Here is a 15,379-nt window from a genome sequence, read left to right as displayed (position 1 = left end):
CTCACAGAGCCCAGGAACTGCAGTGGCCTTAGCCGTGCTGGTGCTGACTTTATTGAGCCTGAGACTCAGCTGCTACTGGAGAGGGCGGGTCGGACTCCCCTCAGGGAGCGGAGCCACTGCCCTCTCTCGGGGTGCCTCAGGGAGCTGTCGGGATGGCTTCGATGCTCACAGGCCAGCAGCTGGCCAGAGGCGATGGCTTGGCTGCTAGCTCCCCCGATATGTGGTGTAGGACCATGGACTCAGCAGCAGGGGCACGTGGATTCTGTGGGTCTCGCTGGTGACGCTGAAAACCACCTGAGAAGCAGAGAAGGCACCGGAAGAGAGTGAGGGGCCCGTATGCAGCACACAGGCAGCCCGGACCATGGGCTGGAGCCCCAGGAGCCAGCTGGAGCTCATGGAGAGTGGAAACCTGGCCAGGGCTGCGATGGGGCTGAATCCTCTCCAGGGAGAGCCATCGGCTCGAGGAGCCCAAAGGATCTACCGTGAACAGCGTCAGCTGAGCGCCTTTGTCCTCAGGGGCTGAGTCACTTCTGGCCCTGCGCCCCACAGCCTTACCCGGGGACAGGGCAGGGACGGGTGTGTTGTGGTAAAGGCCCTGGACACCTTTCTTCTGGGAGCTCAAAGCAGGTGAACTCACTGTCACCGCCCTGGGAGAGGTGGGAGGGGCGGGAGCAGCCCGCCTCCGGCAGGAAGCCAGGGGATCACCGGCCTCCAGGCCGGGCGCTTACCTCCGCATATGGGTAGAAGCTCTCCTGGCCCCTCTCCTTCCAGTAGCCCTGGGTGTCAAAGGACAGCTTGTAGGTGCCTGCTTTCATCGGGCCTGGCGGCAGGAGCCCCGGGCAGCGGCCGTCCGAGTTGGTGTAGCTGGGGAGAGTGGAGGGAGGGATTGGGGAGGAGTCGCCCCTGCCTGGGTCTCTAGGGTCTGCATGGCCAGTGGCCTCGGACAGCCCCAGAGCAGGACACAGTCTGGGGCCCGGGGCTCTGGAGCAGCTCAGGGACACTGCACTGTCTTTTTAGACAGAACTCCAATACAGAGGAGCAGAGAAGTAAAAAAACAAACCAAACCTATTTTATAAGCAACAATCCCTTTATACTGGCATGTGTTTTTTCCAGAATTTCTCTACACATAACTATGCTTGTTTGTAAACTTGTGAAAATACCCTAAAATGGATTGTATTATACATACTGTTTGGTAACTTGTACTTTTCATTTGGTAACTTGTGCTTTCATTTACAATAATAATAATACAGTGTGTGTGGCTTTTCTGGACCAGTAACTGCACCCACACCCCAGCCGCATGGTGGCCTGTTTGTACTGCACAGTGTCCAATGGAGGGCTCTGAGGGCCTGTCGCTCGGCTTACTGATTGATGTGCCCCGTCCCCACCATCACCTCTGGAGAGCTCTGGTACCGTTCGCACCAGCTGTGATTTCAAGTTTCCGTCCTGTACCACAGTTTATTGGGGGTTGGGAATGGGTCTCTGTGACTCTCCAGGGGACTCCATGGATCCTTTTTAAGGACCTGAGAGGGCCACTCAGATGGGACCTGGATGCCCAGTGTCAGTGCAGGGCCGGGGATGAGCTGCACGCCCTCAGGCTCTGAACCTCTGGGGCCCAGCCACCCACTCCCACCAGCAGTGGGAGCCTGCCTCCTTCAAGAGGCTCACGGGGGCAGTCCCAGCGTGACCACGCCGCGCCTAAGCTGGGCCTGTCCCCGTAGAACCTGAGCCTGGGCCTGGGGCCCAGGGCTGCCAGGCGAGGCATGGGATGCCAGTGTTTACTTGCCTCTTGCTGCCTCAGTTTCCCCATCTATAAAAGGGGTAGTTATAGGGCCTGCCCTCGGGCTGGAAGAGAAGTAAATAAGAAGAGAAATAAAGGGCCCAGCGTGTGGCCTGGCACAAGGTTACCTGTTAACCACGGTGACAATGAGGCCCTTAGGTTACACCTTGGGCCTGAGCCAGCCCTGCCCTCAGGGAGAGGCGCTGGGGGTGTGAGGCCGAGGGGACCATAGCCCAGTGGTCATTTGACCTCAGTGCCCACACTCACTGGCTGGCTGGGTTCTTCTTGTCCCCTGGCTGGACTCAGGTCCTGCCCAGACCTCAAGCCTACCTTTTCCTCAGGTCTGTCCAGTGCTGGCCCTGGTCCTCAAGCCTGGACAGACAGAGGCAGAGGCCCTGGGCCGGAAGCCCTGAGGTAGTGTCAAGTACATGTGTGGTCAGTGGGCTGCTGCTCGGCTCCATACCTCTGCCCTGTGCCGCAAGAGAGGGACAAGAGTAAGCACGTAGGGTCCAGCCTTGTGTCCACAGTGGCCTGGAGACAGCAGGCCTAGAGTCAACAGCCGGGGGCTGGACCCTGGGGTGGGGGGAGGGCGGTGCCCAGGAGCTGCTGAGTCAGCCGCGGAAAGCTGTGCGGCTGACACACTGGAAAACAGTCGATACACAAGGCCGGCCAGCCCCTCACCGCCCCACACTAACTCCTGCCGGGGCCCCCTCCCAGCGGGCCCCGGCAGTGGGTGGCCAGCCCCGGGGTGCTCGTTCTCCCGGGGTCCAGCTCTCTGTCCACCCCCCCACCCCACCTCGCCCCCGCTCCAGGGTCACCCGGGGCCTCAGCCCCCGGCCGCGGCTGACGAGCCAGGAGCCCCGCGTCCGGGCCCGCCCCCTACCTCCGAGGAGCCCAGGTGTCGCTGGAGCGCCCGCAGTCTCGGAGCGGCCCGCATCCGTCCCCCCACCCCGAGCGGGAGCTGGTCCCGGGGCGCAGACACCTCCCCGCGCCCGCCCTTGGCCGGCGCCTGGCCCCTCCCAGGGCCGAAGAGCCACGTGTCCGACCAGACCCAGGTTGGGGGGCGCGTCCCTCTGGCGGGGAGGGCGGCTCCACCTCGGGGTCCCCCTGCGGTGTCTCAAGGGCTCCGCCGCAGGGCTGGGGGTGGGGGCGACCGGGGCGCACACACCTGCGGGGGCCGCGGAGGCTCCTCCCAGGGCCGGAAGTGGAGTTGAGGGCGCCCGCGGGGGGTGCGGCTTGGGGCGGGGCTGGGCGGACCGTGGGGGGCGGGGTCGGTCGGGGCCGCGGGCGCGGGGCCCGGAGGTCGCCGGCGCGCGGGAGCCCGACTCCCCACCACGACTCGCAGAGCTACGTTTTGTGTTTTGCTCGTTCCTCCCCTTCCCCGGGGCAGTTAGGGTCTCCACGGAAGCCCCGCGGAGGGCCGGGGCTTTGGGCTTTGCCGGTCTGGGCTTTGCCGGTCTGGCCGCCCCGAGAGGCCACGCGGTGGTGCCGCGGTGTCCTCTCCTCCCGGCTGAGCTGCGGGTCCGCGCTCGCCCCCAGCCCGGGGAGGCCCTGCGCGCCGCCGGGTTCGGGCCTGGGCGACGGCGTCGGGAGGACGGGGGCAGCCGAGCACCCAAAGTATACGCGGGACGTTTTAGGTGAGGTAAGTAGTGAAGGGCAGCTGCTACGCCTACAAGCTGCGGAGGTCGGCACCACCGTCTCGGTCGGCCGGTCCTGCAGCTCCGGGGATCGGAGCTGTCTTCTTCCCGTCCAAGTGCATTTTCGGACTCCTGGGTAGTGAGCAGGGACCACGTGGAGGTCACGCCACAGACCCCTCCAAGGCAGGGAAGGGGAACCCCCGGAGCAAAGGAGGGGGTGTGCAGGCCTCGCCTACTCTGGAGGTGATTAAGAAACACCTATTTGAGATTTACACGCCTGTGATGTGTGGGTGGGATTACGTTTATAGGAGAGAACCCCGAACAGACGCTCACCCCTGTTTTTTGCAAACAGCCCCGGGTGCAGGAGACAAGAAACAACCAGACTGTCTGCCCTGGGGACAACTGAGTCAATGAGCCCTTGTCAAGGACCAGCATGTCCTGCAGTCCATGAAGAAGACTGAGGCCCATCTGTGTGTAAAATGAACAGTGTCCTGGGGTGGCGAGGAGGCGGAGATGAGTGTGGCGGCCTGGGCGTCCACGGTATGACCCTGTGTGTGCTCAGCTTCTACTCCCTAATTCCTCACGACAGCTTCATGACGTCCCTGGTATTATCCCCATTTTCTAGAGGGGGCACAGGGAAGCTCTGTGTTAGGGTATTTTCTAGAATGATGCACAGAAGACTACACTAGTGACCACCTCTGGGATGGGCACTTGTGGACAGGCTTAGCTCTTGCCCCTGTAACTCCCTTTCTAGAGACATGACAGTCTCCGGCCCCCGAGAGAACTCAGTGGTTGGGAGAGAGGGTGGGAGAGCAGGGAATTGTCAGAATTCCTTCCAGGGCCTCTCTGGGGCCTACCTCCCAATCCTGTCCCCACGCAGACAGAACGGCAGTGTTTCAGGTCCCTGCCCCTTTCGCAGGAGACTTGAGACCCGTCAGCCCTCTCTGAGGACTAGGACGTTGCGGACTCTGGACACTTCTCTAATGAGACGGTGACAAGGTTTCTTTGGCAGCTGTAGGCAAGTTAGAATAAAGAGCTTCTTCAAGACCCTTACCTACCAGAAGGTTATCGCAAGAAATATTTGAATAGCCCATCTTTGGAGTCAAAACAAAGTTACAGTAAAATATGAAAACACTTAAAAATGATAAAAACATTCACAGTGTGAGTGTTAACACATCGAGTCAGTGCCCCCTGTTTCAGTGAAAGGTCCTGGCGCCCTGTACTTACAGCTGGGAGCTCCGGTCCCCTCTGGCAGGTGGAAAGGCAGTGCGCATCTGCTGTCGGGCCGTCTGGGTCTGAGAAAGTGAGGAGAAGCGTCCCGGTGCCCGTGGCAGGAGGTTGCCCTATGGAAGGAGCGAGATGGAAGAGATCAGACACCACAGATGTGCGAGCTGCCGTGTCTCCTCCAGCTCAGATGCTGTCTCGTGAGGTCAGTGTCCCTCCGGTGCCCCTCCGCATGGGCCTCTCACTGGCTTGCTGAGCCACCGGGAAAGAGTCTGCTTCATTTTACCATTTACCTCTAATCTAACTGCAAACACAGCTTCTCCACCGAACCCCGAGTCCTCCCTGGGTCCTCAGGCCTGGGTCTGGGTCTGGCACCGTCTGCCAGGGGCTGGTGGTCCCAGGTAAGGTCCTCTGAGCACGGTGTTCTGAGAGTGTGTGTGTGAGTGTGACAGTGCATGTGAGTGTGTATGACCGAGTGTGTGTGTACGTGTGAGCCTGTGTGCTCTGTGTGAATGTGAGCGTCGCCTATGGGCATGGAAATGGGTATCTGTCCAGGGGCAAGCGTGTGACACAGCACCGTGTGTGTGCACCTTGTCCCCTAGGGTGTCTGGGGGCAGACTTGCTCCTCTCCTCCCCATGCTGATGGTGCTGTGGCCCCCGGTGGCCTTCACTGTGATGGAGCGACCAGGCTGGACCCCTGGAGTGGTTCCGCTCGGAGGCCCAGACAGCCTTGCTCAAGTCCTTTCTCGCCCCCTGGGATGCTGGTTGGATCATTTCGTGTCCTCAAGTCTGTGTTTTCATGGATGAAACAGGTGAGACAATATGGTGGGTCCTCCTGGGTTTCTGGTGGACATGAGACGACGTGCACACAGCTTAGCCGCAACGTGAAGCTTAGCACGGATCAGAGCGCTGTTGTGGCGGAGGGAAACCTTCAGGCCCTTACCATCGTCCACAGCTTTGACAATGGCCGAAAATGTGTGGTTCTCCATGTCATCGTTGTGCAGACTGGCTCGAGTGGAAATGACGCCTGTTTCTGGGTTGATGTCCAGCCAGTGGCTTGGGCTGTCCCACATCTGGTACCTGAAATGCATAAACCCCCATTCCTAGAGGGCTGGGGCCACGCATCCCTCAACCACCCTTCCGATTAGGTGCTGACAAATTTAAGTCTTCCTCTGGCTCCAGAGGTGTGGCTGGATTTCAGCCCTGGGTGCCTTGAGCGGTCCTGAGTGAGGGCAGCAGGCCATGCTGCACCCCTGGTCCTACCTGATTCTCTGACCCTGGAGGCTATCTGGGTCCTGGGCCCTGTATGATGTGATTTCCTGGCCCACAACCACATCCTTGGGCACTTCCACCGTCTTTATCGGGGGCACAAAGACAGGGGCCTCATTTATGTCCAGCACGTCCACAATGACGGTCGCTGTGGCTGTGGGGAGAGATGGTGCCAAGGGCACGGTGTTCGCCACTGTCACGTAGAGGATGTATCGCTGTGTGGCCTCAAAATCCAAGCCCTGAGGAACACAGCAGAGAGGGGTCATGTTCTGGGGACTTGGCTGGCCTGCAAGAGAGCACAGGCCCTGGCCTGTGCCCCTGGCCTGTCCCGAGGGCAAGTCACCGCCTGGGATGGCAGGACAGGAGTGGCCGTGGTCGAGCCCTCCACGCTGAGCTGGCTCACAGGGACTTCACACGTAGCAGAGCCATGGAGAGGCCGACTCTGGTTAAGATCTCGGCGCAGCCCAAGCACGTGACCTTGCTTCTCCGTGCCTCAGTTTACCCACCGTCAAACGTCTGTGATTGCAGCAACTTCCCTGCTGGAGCTGGTGTGAAAATTGAGTGTGAGGACATAAGCGGCCTGCGGCACTTACTGAGACCTTGTGGTTGCTGTTTTATTATCCTCAGACTTGTGAGGGGCTAGTGGGCCCTGAGCAGAATTCTCTGAGAGCATCCCCAGATGGCTGGGCCAGGGGTCAGCTGGAACTGGACCCATCTGATGGAGGCCCCGGCCCCAGCCAGGCATGTGGTTATTTCCAGGGGTCCCCTCGCTCCCTGGCACCAGGTAAGATGCAGATTGGTATGTAAATGTCCTGGGATGTGCCCATGGTGGAATTCTTGAATTTTAGCCTTTCTGTCCCCCAGGCCAGCCTAAATGCTGCCTTTGGCCTTCTCCGTGTTTATTCTAAGTGTCCCAGGATTCTGGGGCCAAAAAAGCCCATTTGGAACAAATAGCAGCCAAGTGCCTGTGCTCCCCACCCCCCAGCCTCCTGAGAAAAACCCCTCAGCCCAGCAGAGGTTCCTAAGGTCCTTAAGGTTCCCCTTCCGCCATGACTTCCTCCCTCCGCCCCCCGTCGTCTTGTTTCTCTCTCTCTGATCGTTCGTCTGAGGTTTGCAGATGGTTCCAGGCCCCCCTGCCCCCTCTGAAGACCGCCTTCACTCTGGGGACCCGGCTTCCTGCCTCCAGGAGTCGGCCCGCAGCCAGGCCAAGCAAAGGCAGACGTGCGTCTCGGATGAGACGATGCCGAGGCATTGCTCAGGAGGACCCGGGGCCTGAGCCCCTTTGTTCGTGAGACCCCTCTTCTCTCCCCACTGCCCATCCCACCCATCCCTCCTCAGCACCCCCAGGGTCCCTCCCTCTTTGGGGGGAACCCAAATGAAGACACATGTCCCAGTTAAGCTCTATGGAATCATCCTCGGTTAGTATTTTTCTGGGAGAAAACAGTTACTTAGGCAGCACTTCTGAGGTCGGTCCGGGGTGATGGCGTGGCCAGGGGGACACAAGGACCAGAGAGGACCACCGGCGCAGCAGGAGGCCCCCCCTGGGCAGCTGCTCTCCTGGGTGAAGAGCATAGTGTGTGCTCCAGACCTGTCCCAGAACTACGGGGTCACGGCAGCCCCCTCCTTGGAGCTCACACCCACCTTGGCTGTTTCCAAGAGGCCATCATTGGTCTTGGGGTCCGTGGTGACAGTGAAGAGGCCGGCTCTGTCATTGAGGATGGAGAACACCGCCTTCCATGCGGGGGAGCCCGGGGTGTCTGCGTCCTTCACTTTTAGCCTCACTATCCCGGCGCCCACCTTGTTCTCAAACACCTGGCCCACATACTGCAAGGGAGAGACAGAGGCCCTCGTTCCTGGTGTCCCGTGTGGGGACTCGGGAAACCCACAGCCTGGGCCGGCCTCGCTGAGTCCACGGTTCTCCAGCGGGAGGGGCCACAGTGGAGGATCCCCTCTTCAAGCGGCATCTGTCGGCTAGAGCCACGTGCCAGCAAAGGCCCCGCTCCGGGCTCCGGACGTAGGCAGCGGGGCTCTGCCAGCTGGGTGTCTGTCTTCACCCTGGAGTCAAGGGGCTGGAAAGCTGACCCCACGACGCCCAGGCTCCGGCAGCTCAGGTCCCAGGGGGCATCAGCTGAGGGGCATGGGTGCCCGGGGCCAAGGGCAGCCGCCCCAGACTCTGTTCTCAGGTGGCAGCCACGGTCGTGGGGCCTCGCAGGAAGTGGGACCTGGAGTGGCTCCTCCCGCCTGTCCCCTGCCCCTCCCTGTCAGGTCCCTTCTGACTCAGTCTCCAGAGGGAGCAAGTGTCTCTATCGTTCAGTCTGGCCTGTGTGACTGTCAGGGGAGCTCCCACTGAGACAGCTGCCAGGCTCCAGCGAGCCTCTGACCCCAGTCCCTCAGGGACAAGGCCGGCTTCACTGGTCACGACTGTTCAGGTGATGGCAGAATTCCTACCGCCGCCTCTCGTGTCAGCTGCAGGGGATGCAGCCTCGTGACTGCCTGGAACAGGACGGGGCTACAGGTGGCTGATAAGGAAATGTCCCGTGGAGGAAGGGACAGGTGAGTGTGCAGATAAGCCCGGGGAGACCGAGTCCGGCTGCAGAGGGAGAACTGAGCACAGGCAGAAAGTGGGACAGAGAGAGTGAGGGAGAGGGACAGACAGACAAGGTGGCCTGACTCCTAGCAGTTTCCAGACCCTGCTTCCCACCCCTTGTATGGCTCAGCTGCACCCCAAACCCCTCCTGTTTCTTTACGACAAATCCCCTCTATCCTTTACTCATCCAAACGTGCTGTACCCCCTTTTCCTGAAGAATCCTTGAGTCGGTTCCTGCCCTCTGGGCCTAGGGGCTCTGCATTCTTATCCCGTGAGATCCAGGGGGCTCCCAGCCAGAGACAGAGCCCCTTCCCTGGCTGCAGGGTAGTCCCATCCCGCCTGCATCATGGACTCTGCCTTCCATGCTCATCTGCCCGTCCAGGTCACTGCCGGCCGAGAGGGCTGCCCTTGGCCCAGGAGAGTGTGACCCGAAGATGGGGAGGGTTCTAAGCTGCCGCCAGGCTACGGTCTGAATCCTGACGCTGGTGATCACACAGTGACACACAGGTCATGAGGTGTCCACTGGCTCTGCCAGGACTCACCTGAGTGGGGCTGAAGACGGGAGGGCTGGGGTTGCTCTGGGTGACTGTGATCACGGCTGTTGTTGTGGAACGTAGGCCCTCGCCTTGGAGGTCGGCAGCCTCGACCGTCAGGGTGTACGCAGGCACGCTCTGCGGACAGGCACGCAGCAGTCAGTCCTGGTGTTCTCGAGGCAGGCTTGGATCTACCCGGTGGCCCCTTGGGAGTCAATACGGGACGGCAGGGGCAGCGAACCTGGAGGGCCCTCCCTTCCAGGAAGGGACCGGCTTCCAGGTCACTCGAGAGAGTTCAAAGTCTCTGCCTTCACCTTGGCTCCCCACGCACAGAAGCTCACTGTGCACAAGTCAGACCATTCCCTCCCAAAGCCGACCCAGGAGGAAAGTTTCCTGGACTGGGATCTGTCAATATAATCCCCAGCGCTAGGCATTTATGGGGCTAGTGCTTATGGGGGGCATGATGCCAGTACATTTCTATTTTCACCAGAGAATGTGGTCTAGGTTTGTGGGAAACAGAGTCATTTCATTTCACTGGTTCTAGCAGGTGTCTTGCCGATCACATCTGTAATTTACCCCAGCGACTACGCGGGGGGGGCCCCAAGCCAGCCTGCCTGCACCAGCCCATGGATGCCTCCTCTTCTTTCTTTTCCCCTTTTTTTAAAAAAATTTTATTTATTTATTTGACAGAGAGCGAGCACAAGCAGGGGAAGTGGCAGTGAGAGAGGGAGAAGGAGGCTCCCCGCTGAGCAGGGAGCCCGATGCGGGGCTCGATCCCAGGACCCCTGGATCATGACCTGAGCCGAAGGCAGACGCTTCACCACAGAGCCCCCCAGGTGCCCCTGATAAATGCCTCTTCTGATTGGTTGGCTCATGTTCTAATTGGCCAGCCCTCAGTTCCAACTGGCTGGGAACCTGTTCTGGCTGGTGGGCTGGTGTTGGTTCTGACGGGCTGCTGCCCATGGCTTAATGGCTGGGGCTCATGTCACATGTAACTGCTGCCCCAGAGGCCCCCGAGGCCCCCTGACCTGTTGGTCCAGCCCAGTAGTGAGCACAGAGATGACTCCCGTGTCCCGGTTAATGGCGAACATGTTGGAGTGAGGCAGCGAGGGGTCCTGGCTGAGGATGGCGTAGGCAATGTCTGCGTTGTACGTGTTCTCGTGGTCGTCCGCGTCTGTTGCTGTGATTTGCATCACGGATGTTCCTGTGAGGACAGAGGGGAGACGAGTTGGTAACCTCAGCAGGTAACTGTATTGTATTGGCCGGGCTATACAAGTTCATATAGAAACCCAAAATTAAATGTGTTCCTTTTTTAGTCTCTTCACTAAACAGGTGATAAAACTCCTTATCAAGGGATATAAGTTCTAGTTCAAATAATTTACCAAATTAGTATAATAAATTCCAGGTGATTTGTTTACCTTTTCCATAAATCCTTAGGGCATCTTTAAAAATTGTTGTATTTATTATTTTTGTTTTTAAACATTTGTTTATTTATTCACATAATGTCTACACCCAATGTGGTGCTCGACCTCATGACCCCGAGGCCCGAGGGTGAGAGCTGCTTTGTTTGCTCCATGGGCTGAGGTGGCCAGGCGCTCCAGGGCACGTTTTGAACAATTTTTAAATTTCATTTAAGTTTTTATTTAAATTCCAGTTGGTTACTATACGGCGTAATATTAGTTTCAAGGGTAAGATATAGTGATTCCTCACTCGCATCCCTCACCCGATGCTCACCAGGACACCCGCACTCTTTCCTCCCCATCACCTGGTTCCGCAGCCCCCAGCCTCCCTCCCTCCCGGTGACTCTCTGGCTGTTCTCTTGAGTGAGGAGTCTGTTTCCTGGTTTGCCTCTCTTTCGGGTGTCTTCCGACATGGCTGTCCTCGTGGGACCCTTGTCCCTCAGGGTGCTGACATTCTGTCAAGTGCTTGAGGGGAGGGGGAGGGGGAGGGGGCTGTTTCCTATCTCCTCTTTCCAGCTCTTCTCGGGCCTCCCTGTCCTCCTTCCTCCCCAGTCGTTGTCGGGGAGTCCCTCCTGTCTGGACACGGGCCTCACGGCTGGAGCTGGAGCCAAGCACACGAGCCAGATGGAGAGAAGTGTGAGGGGCGGGCAAAGTTGCGTCCTCGTGGCTCGAGTGTGGTCTGCTGCGGTACCCTGAAACACATGTGTACCTCACGTGGGTGATTGGGGGCAGCTGGTGCTGGCGGGTGAGCTGGGGTTTGTCGGAGGGCAAGGGCAGCACCAAGATAGAAGAGAAAGGGGAAAAGAGGAAGAAAGCTTTAGTGGCAGCTGCCGGTGGGCTGGGAGGGAGAAGAAAGCATCCATCACAGTGTGCTTTCACGCGAAACACCTGTGACTTTTGGTTTCATTTATCTGTAGTCCCAGAGAATGAGGACCTCAACATTCCCACAATGTCGGGTTGGAAGCCGTGGGCACAGGGGCTGTTGGCATCGCCTACAGTCATGTCTGGAGGTCTAAGTCCTCAGTGGGCAAGTAAGAGCCAGCTGGAACCGGAGTGTCCCCTGGATCAAGTCAGGTTCTTGTTTGCAAGACCACGGGTGGGGAAATATGTGGGACAGTCCTCAGGGAGAAGTGGAAAGGGACACGGAAAGGGGGTGTAGAGGGAACTGTGAGATGGGAACGGCCACACGGTGAGGGGGGCTCTGTCCAGGCAGCAGTTAGAGAGATGCAGAACCGGCAGAGGCAGATAGGACATAGAGACAGAAGTGAGGTGACCACTGGGCGTCTCTTGGACTTCTGGGCCCAGAAGGACCTTCTTGCTCTATGGCCCTTGTTGGCCCCTCCTCGGAGGACGCTCTCCGCCTGTAGCCCTCCCCAGGTCCAGCTCTCTTGAGGAAGCCTGAGACCATCTCTGTTGCTTGAACATCACCCCCCCCTCAAAAGTCTGGGCAGTCCTTGATCTGCCCGTTGTAATCTCCAAGTGGGGCCCTTCCTGCACAGGAACCCGGGGTGCGGGTCGCCAGGAAAGTGCCCTGGGCTGTTGGTACTTTGATTTCCCAGGTTCTTTATATTTTTCCTGTTATTATTGCCGTGTGTCACCAAAACCCTGCATTGTTCCAATTAACCTGGGTCAGCTCCTTCCATCACGGACCCCTCAAAGACCGCCTGGGTGAACTCCGGCCTGTTGTCGTTCTGGTCTCTCACTGTGATCACAGCCTCCATCGGGTCCTCCACAGCGTTCCCCGTCGAAGACTCAGCATGAAGGAACAGCTGGAAAGCAATAGAGGCGCAGCAGAGGCACATGGGAGCCACCCTGGCCAGTGGGCAGCTGTCCCGCAGAAGGCTCATGGCAGCGACAGCCCCTTTCTACCTTCATCTCACATTTCAGTGCTCACGAGTCTGGGAGAGCAGCTCGCACTCCAGCCCCAGGGATGCCCTGAAAGGCTGCGTCTGTGTCTTCTCGGGTTTTTCTCCCGGCGATGCTCGGGACACAGTGCTAGCCATCATCCCACCCACCCTCTCCCTTTCCCACCGAAGGTGCCTCAGCTGGGCCTCCCATGCAGCTGGGTGGGACCACGAGGACTCAGCGTTTGACTTCTGTGGCCTGTGCCCGCCCTCCCTTCCCAGGCGCAGCAGGGGGTCCTGCCTGGGAACCCGCTCGGACCCCCAAAGAGGGCAGTGTCCTCGAGAGGAGAGCAACCTGAGGCTTTGTTTGGGTCTCGGTTTCCCTCTGAGGGGTGTGGTGGAGAGTCTTCTGGACCGAACACCCCAGAGAGCTGTGTTTAGAGGGTGCTCAGCTAACAGGTGCTGAGAACTCGCCCAGAACTAGATGCCGTTCAAAGGGCTTCACGCATGCTAACCCAACAGCACAGGGAGGCTGAGGGGGTCACGACCACACCCAGGCTACACCAGAACTCCTTCTTCACTTTAAGTCCCTGATTCCTTTCCCTGCTCTGCCTGCCTCCCCACTCTTCACTCTCCTGCCCCTGGAATGTAACAGGGGCTCAAATATGGTCTCAGGCGTAACTTCAGAAATCCGTGGGCTGTCTGAAGTACCTACAGGATGAGAGGGCTGCCTTGCCACCAGCTCCTCGCCCCCGAGGCTATGTAGAAGACACTCACAACATAGTGGGATTCCTGCTCTCTGTCTAGGGGCTCCGTGACCTTGAGCCACCCTGTTTCTCTGTCCACGATGAACACGCCACATGGAGGCTCGTCAGCGCCCCTGCCCGTGATGCTATAGAAAACCTGGATTTCCTTGTTCTTGTTCGATTTGACCTGAAGACAACACAGAAGCAGAAGGGCCAAGAAGGACCCCAGACCAGTGCCAACCCCTCTCCATAGGGAACCCCAGAACAAAACCAGAGCTCTCCCTTTGCAATACCTGAGCCACCGTTTTGGGGTACGGTCCTCTGTCATTCTCTGGGATGGAGATGGGAGGGACAACCCAGTCTCTCTTTTGCCTCCTGGGACCGAAGTGGGCACGAGGGAACGTCAGCACCTTCATGTGGTATCCAGAGGGAGTACCCTAGAAGGACAGGAGGTGAGGGACCCTAGAACGGTCCTGTGCAATGAAGCCGGCCCTTGTAAGCACCACACTGACCTGCTGGAGGGTCTTGTTGGCATGCAGACCTTCCACCACCAACCCCAGCTTCTGAGGCGTCTTGGGAGTCCGCTTACTAGAAGGCATCCCATGGGCAAAGAGCTGCCAAACCAATGGAAAGTAGGTTAAGAGCACAGGGGACAGGCTTTGGGACAATGCCTGTGGTCCGGCCCGGATGTCAGCACTGTCCTGTTCTTCTCTGCCCCCCAGAAAACAAAGGCCTCCACCTCCATCATGGCCTCCGGGGTTTCCCATCACCTCCCTCTCTGGGGGAAGGCTGAGAGGGCGTGCCCTGTGACGTCATGGGAAGGGTGAGGTGGAGTGAGTGTCGTCTCCCTAAATCCCAGAGACCAGAGAACTTTCTTGAGCCCTGTGTGCAGTGTGTGTTTTAATCTATACCAAAGGCGGGTCCCAAAACTGGTCTTCAAACTCTTTCTGGAAACACCTTTTGTGTCCAGCAACAGAGGGTGGGTTCAGCCACAGCCCAGTTCTGCTCATGATGTAACGGCGAAGACTGCAAGGAACGTGCTCAAGACCCTACGTCAAGGGAAAGAGGCAGGTGAGAGAGGGAGGGGCTCGGCTGCTTTCCAGGGCAAATGTGCAGTGCCCAAGTGTGCGTGGTTGTCTGTGTGCAGTGGACGGAAGGCTTTCGTGGGCTGTGTTAATGGATGGTCCCTCAGACGAATAGAGTTACCATACTGGGTGCTTTTTATTTTCTGAAGTGTTAGAAACATAACAACTGGATATTATCAGAAAAACGCCACAGGAGAGCTGCCGTTAAGTATGAGAGCTTGCGAAGTAAGGAATTAAAGTGCGTGTCCCAGAATGGTGCAGGATTTTTCTCTGGGTTAGGAGATTAACAGCCTCTTACATTAAAAAAAATATGTAAAAAAAACTGCCTTTAGTACTTTGTACTTTTAGTACTTTCAAACTTTGAGCAGTTTGAGCTACTTTTTTTGTAAGTGGGCTGCACACCCAGTATAGAGTGTGGTGCGGGGCTTGAACTGCCGACCCTGAGATCAAGACCTGAGCTGAGATCAAGAGTCGGATGCTTAGCTGACTGAGCTGCCAGGTGCTCCAAGCAGTCTGGTCTTTGAAGACAGCCCCTGAGGGGGACACTTCTTCCTCAGGGTAGTTCTCTACCCTGGTTCAGAGGCTGGTTCCGATGCCGGCGGGGCTCACAGGACCGGGGCCAGACCCGCGGCCGGACAAGGCAGAGTCCCGGGAGCAAAGACACACTTACTCCTTTTCAGACCAGTTGGCCATCATGTGCTGCTCGGGCCCTGGTTCGGCTTGTCCCCACCCCTGTCGTTGAGGGTGTTCTCACCGTCCTGGTGAGTGACGCCCTCACCTGCCCACCTCTGGTCCCTGAGTGAGCCGGCAGCATCCTTACCTGGGTGGCAGACAAGCAGAGCAGAAAGCAGGTGGGGCCGGCCATAGCTGTGGTGGAGCCGTGTGTGGTGGAGGCCACTGCCACACAGCCCTGTAGTCTCAGCTGCTGACGTCCTGTGGGTCGAGGACTATCGACCGGCCCGTCCTTGGCAATCACAGCGTCAGAGGAGGGGCTGGGAAGCCGGCAGGTGCAGAGGCCAGCCCGTTGTCGCAGGAGGAGGACCTTGGCCTCAGCTAAGGGCTTCTTGGCTGTCCGCCAGGGCACGGAGACTCGGACTCCAGCCGGTGTCAGCCCTTCCTCTGAGCCTTCTCTTCATAATGAGGATGATGGCCGCTAAGCAGATGACGCTTGGGAGGGGGTCTCAAGGCCTAGCTCCTGCACACGAGGTGACCTGAGA

At 58.5% G+C, this 15,379-nt stretch overlaps 1 protein-coding gene across 4 annotated transcripts; it reads right to left on the bottom strand.

The window, feature by feature from the left end:
* Positions 1–18: 18 nt before the first annotated feature.
* LOC308359025 (5-hydroxyisourate hydrolase-like) lies at positions 19–15,111 on the bottom strand. 4 transcript variants are annotated; one of them, XM_080829625.1, is made up of 14 exons: positions 14,983–15,111; positions 13,590–13,691; positions 13,371–13,514; positions 13,109–13,264; positions 12,112–12,256; positions 10,056–10,231; positions 9,037–9,165; positions 7,549–7,731; positions 5,902–6,146; positions 5,582–5,718; positions 4,642–4,757; positions 2,108–2,247; positions 729–864; positions 19–294 (listed from the first exon to the last, which is right to left on the bottom strand). In XM_080829625.1, exons 1-14 carry the CDS (start codon positions 15,025–15,027, stop codon positions 205–207), a joined length of 1,944 nt encoding a protein of 647 aa, XP_080685751.1. In that variant the 5' UTR covers positions 15,028–15,111; the 3' UTR covers positions 19–204. The 4 variants fall into 4 exon arrangements, with proteins under 4 accessions (XP_080685751.1, XP_080685750.1, XP_080685753.1 ...); XM_080829624.1 differs by lacking the exon at positions 14,983–15,111 and adding an exon at positions 13,989–14,102; XM_080829627.1 differs by lacking the exons at positions 4,642–4,757; positions 5,582–5,718; positions 5,902–6,146; ... (6 more) ...; positions 13,590–13,691; positions 14,983–15,111 and adding an exon at positions 2,946–2,986.
* Positions 15,112–15,379: the final 268 nt, after the last annotated feature.

Source organism: Martes martes (assembly GCF_963455335.1).
Source record: "Martes martes genome assembly, chromosome: 17".
NCBI lineage: Eukaryota > Metazoa > Chordata > Mammalia > Carnivora > Mustelidae > Martes > Martes martes.
This window is presented reverse-complemented; position numbering and strand designations above follow the sequence as displayed.

Excerpts from the sequence above, each read along its gene's own strand:
- LOC308359025 (XM_080829624.1), bottom strand. The coding sequence starts at position 14,087 with ATGAGCAGAACTGGGCTGTGGCTGAACCCACCCTCTGTTGCTGGACAC. Across the intron at positions 13,692-13,988 it reads AGTTTTGGGACCCGCCTTTG|CTCTTTGCCCATGGGATGCC; the intron begins GTATAGATTAAA and ends TTGGTTTGGCAG. Across the intron at positions 12,257-13,108 it reads AGCAGGAATCCCACTATGTT|CTGTTCCTTCATGCTGAGTC; the intron begins GTGAGTGTCTTC and ends ATTGCTTTCCAG.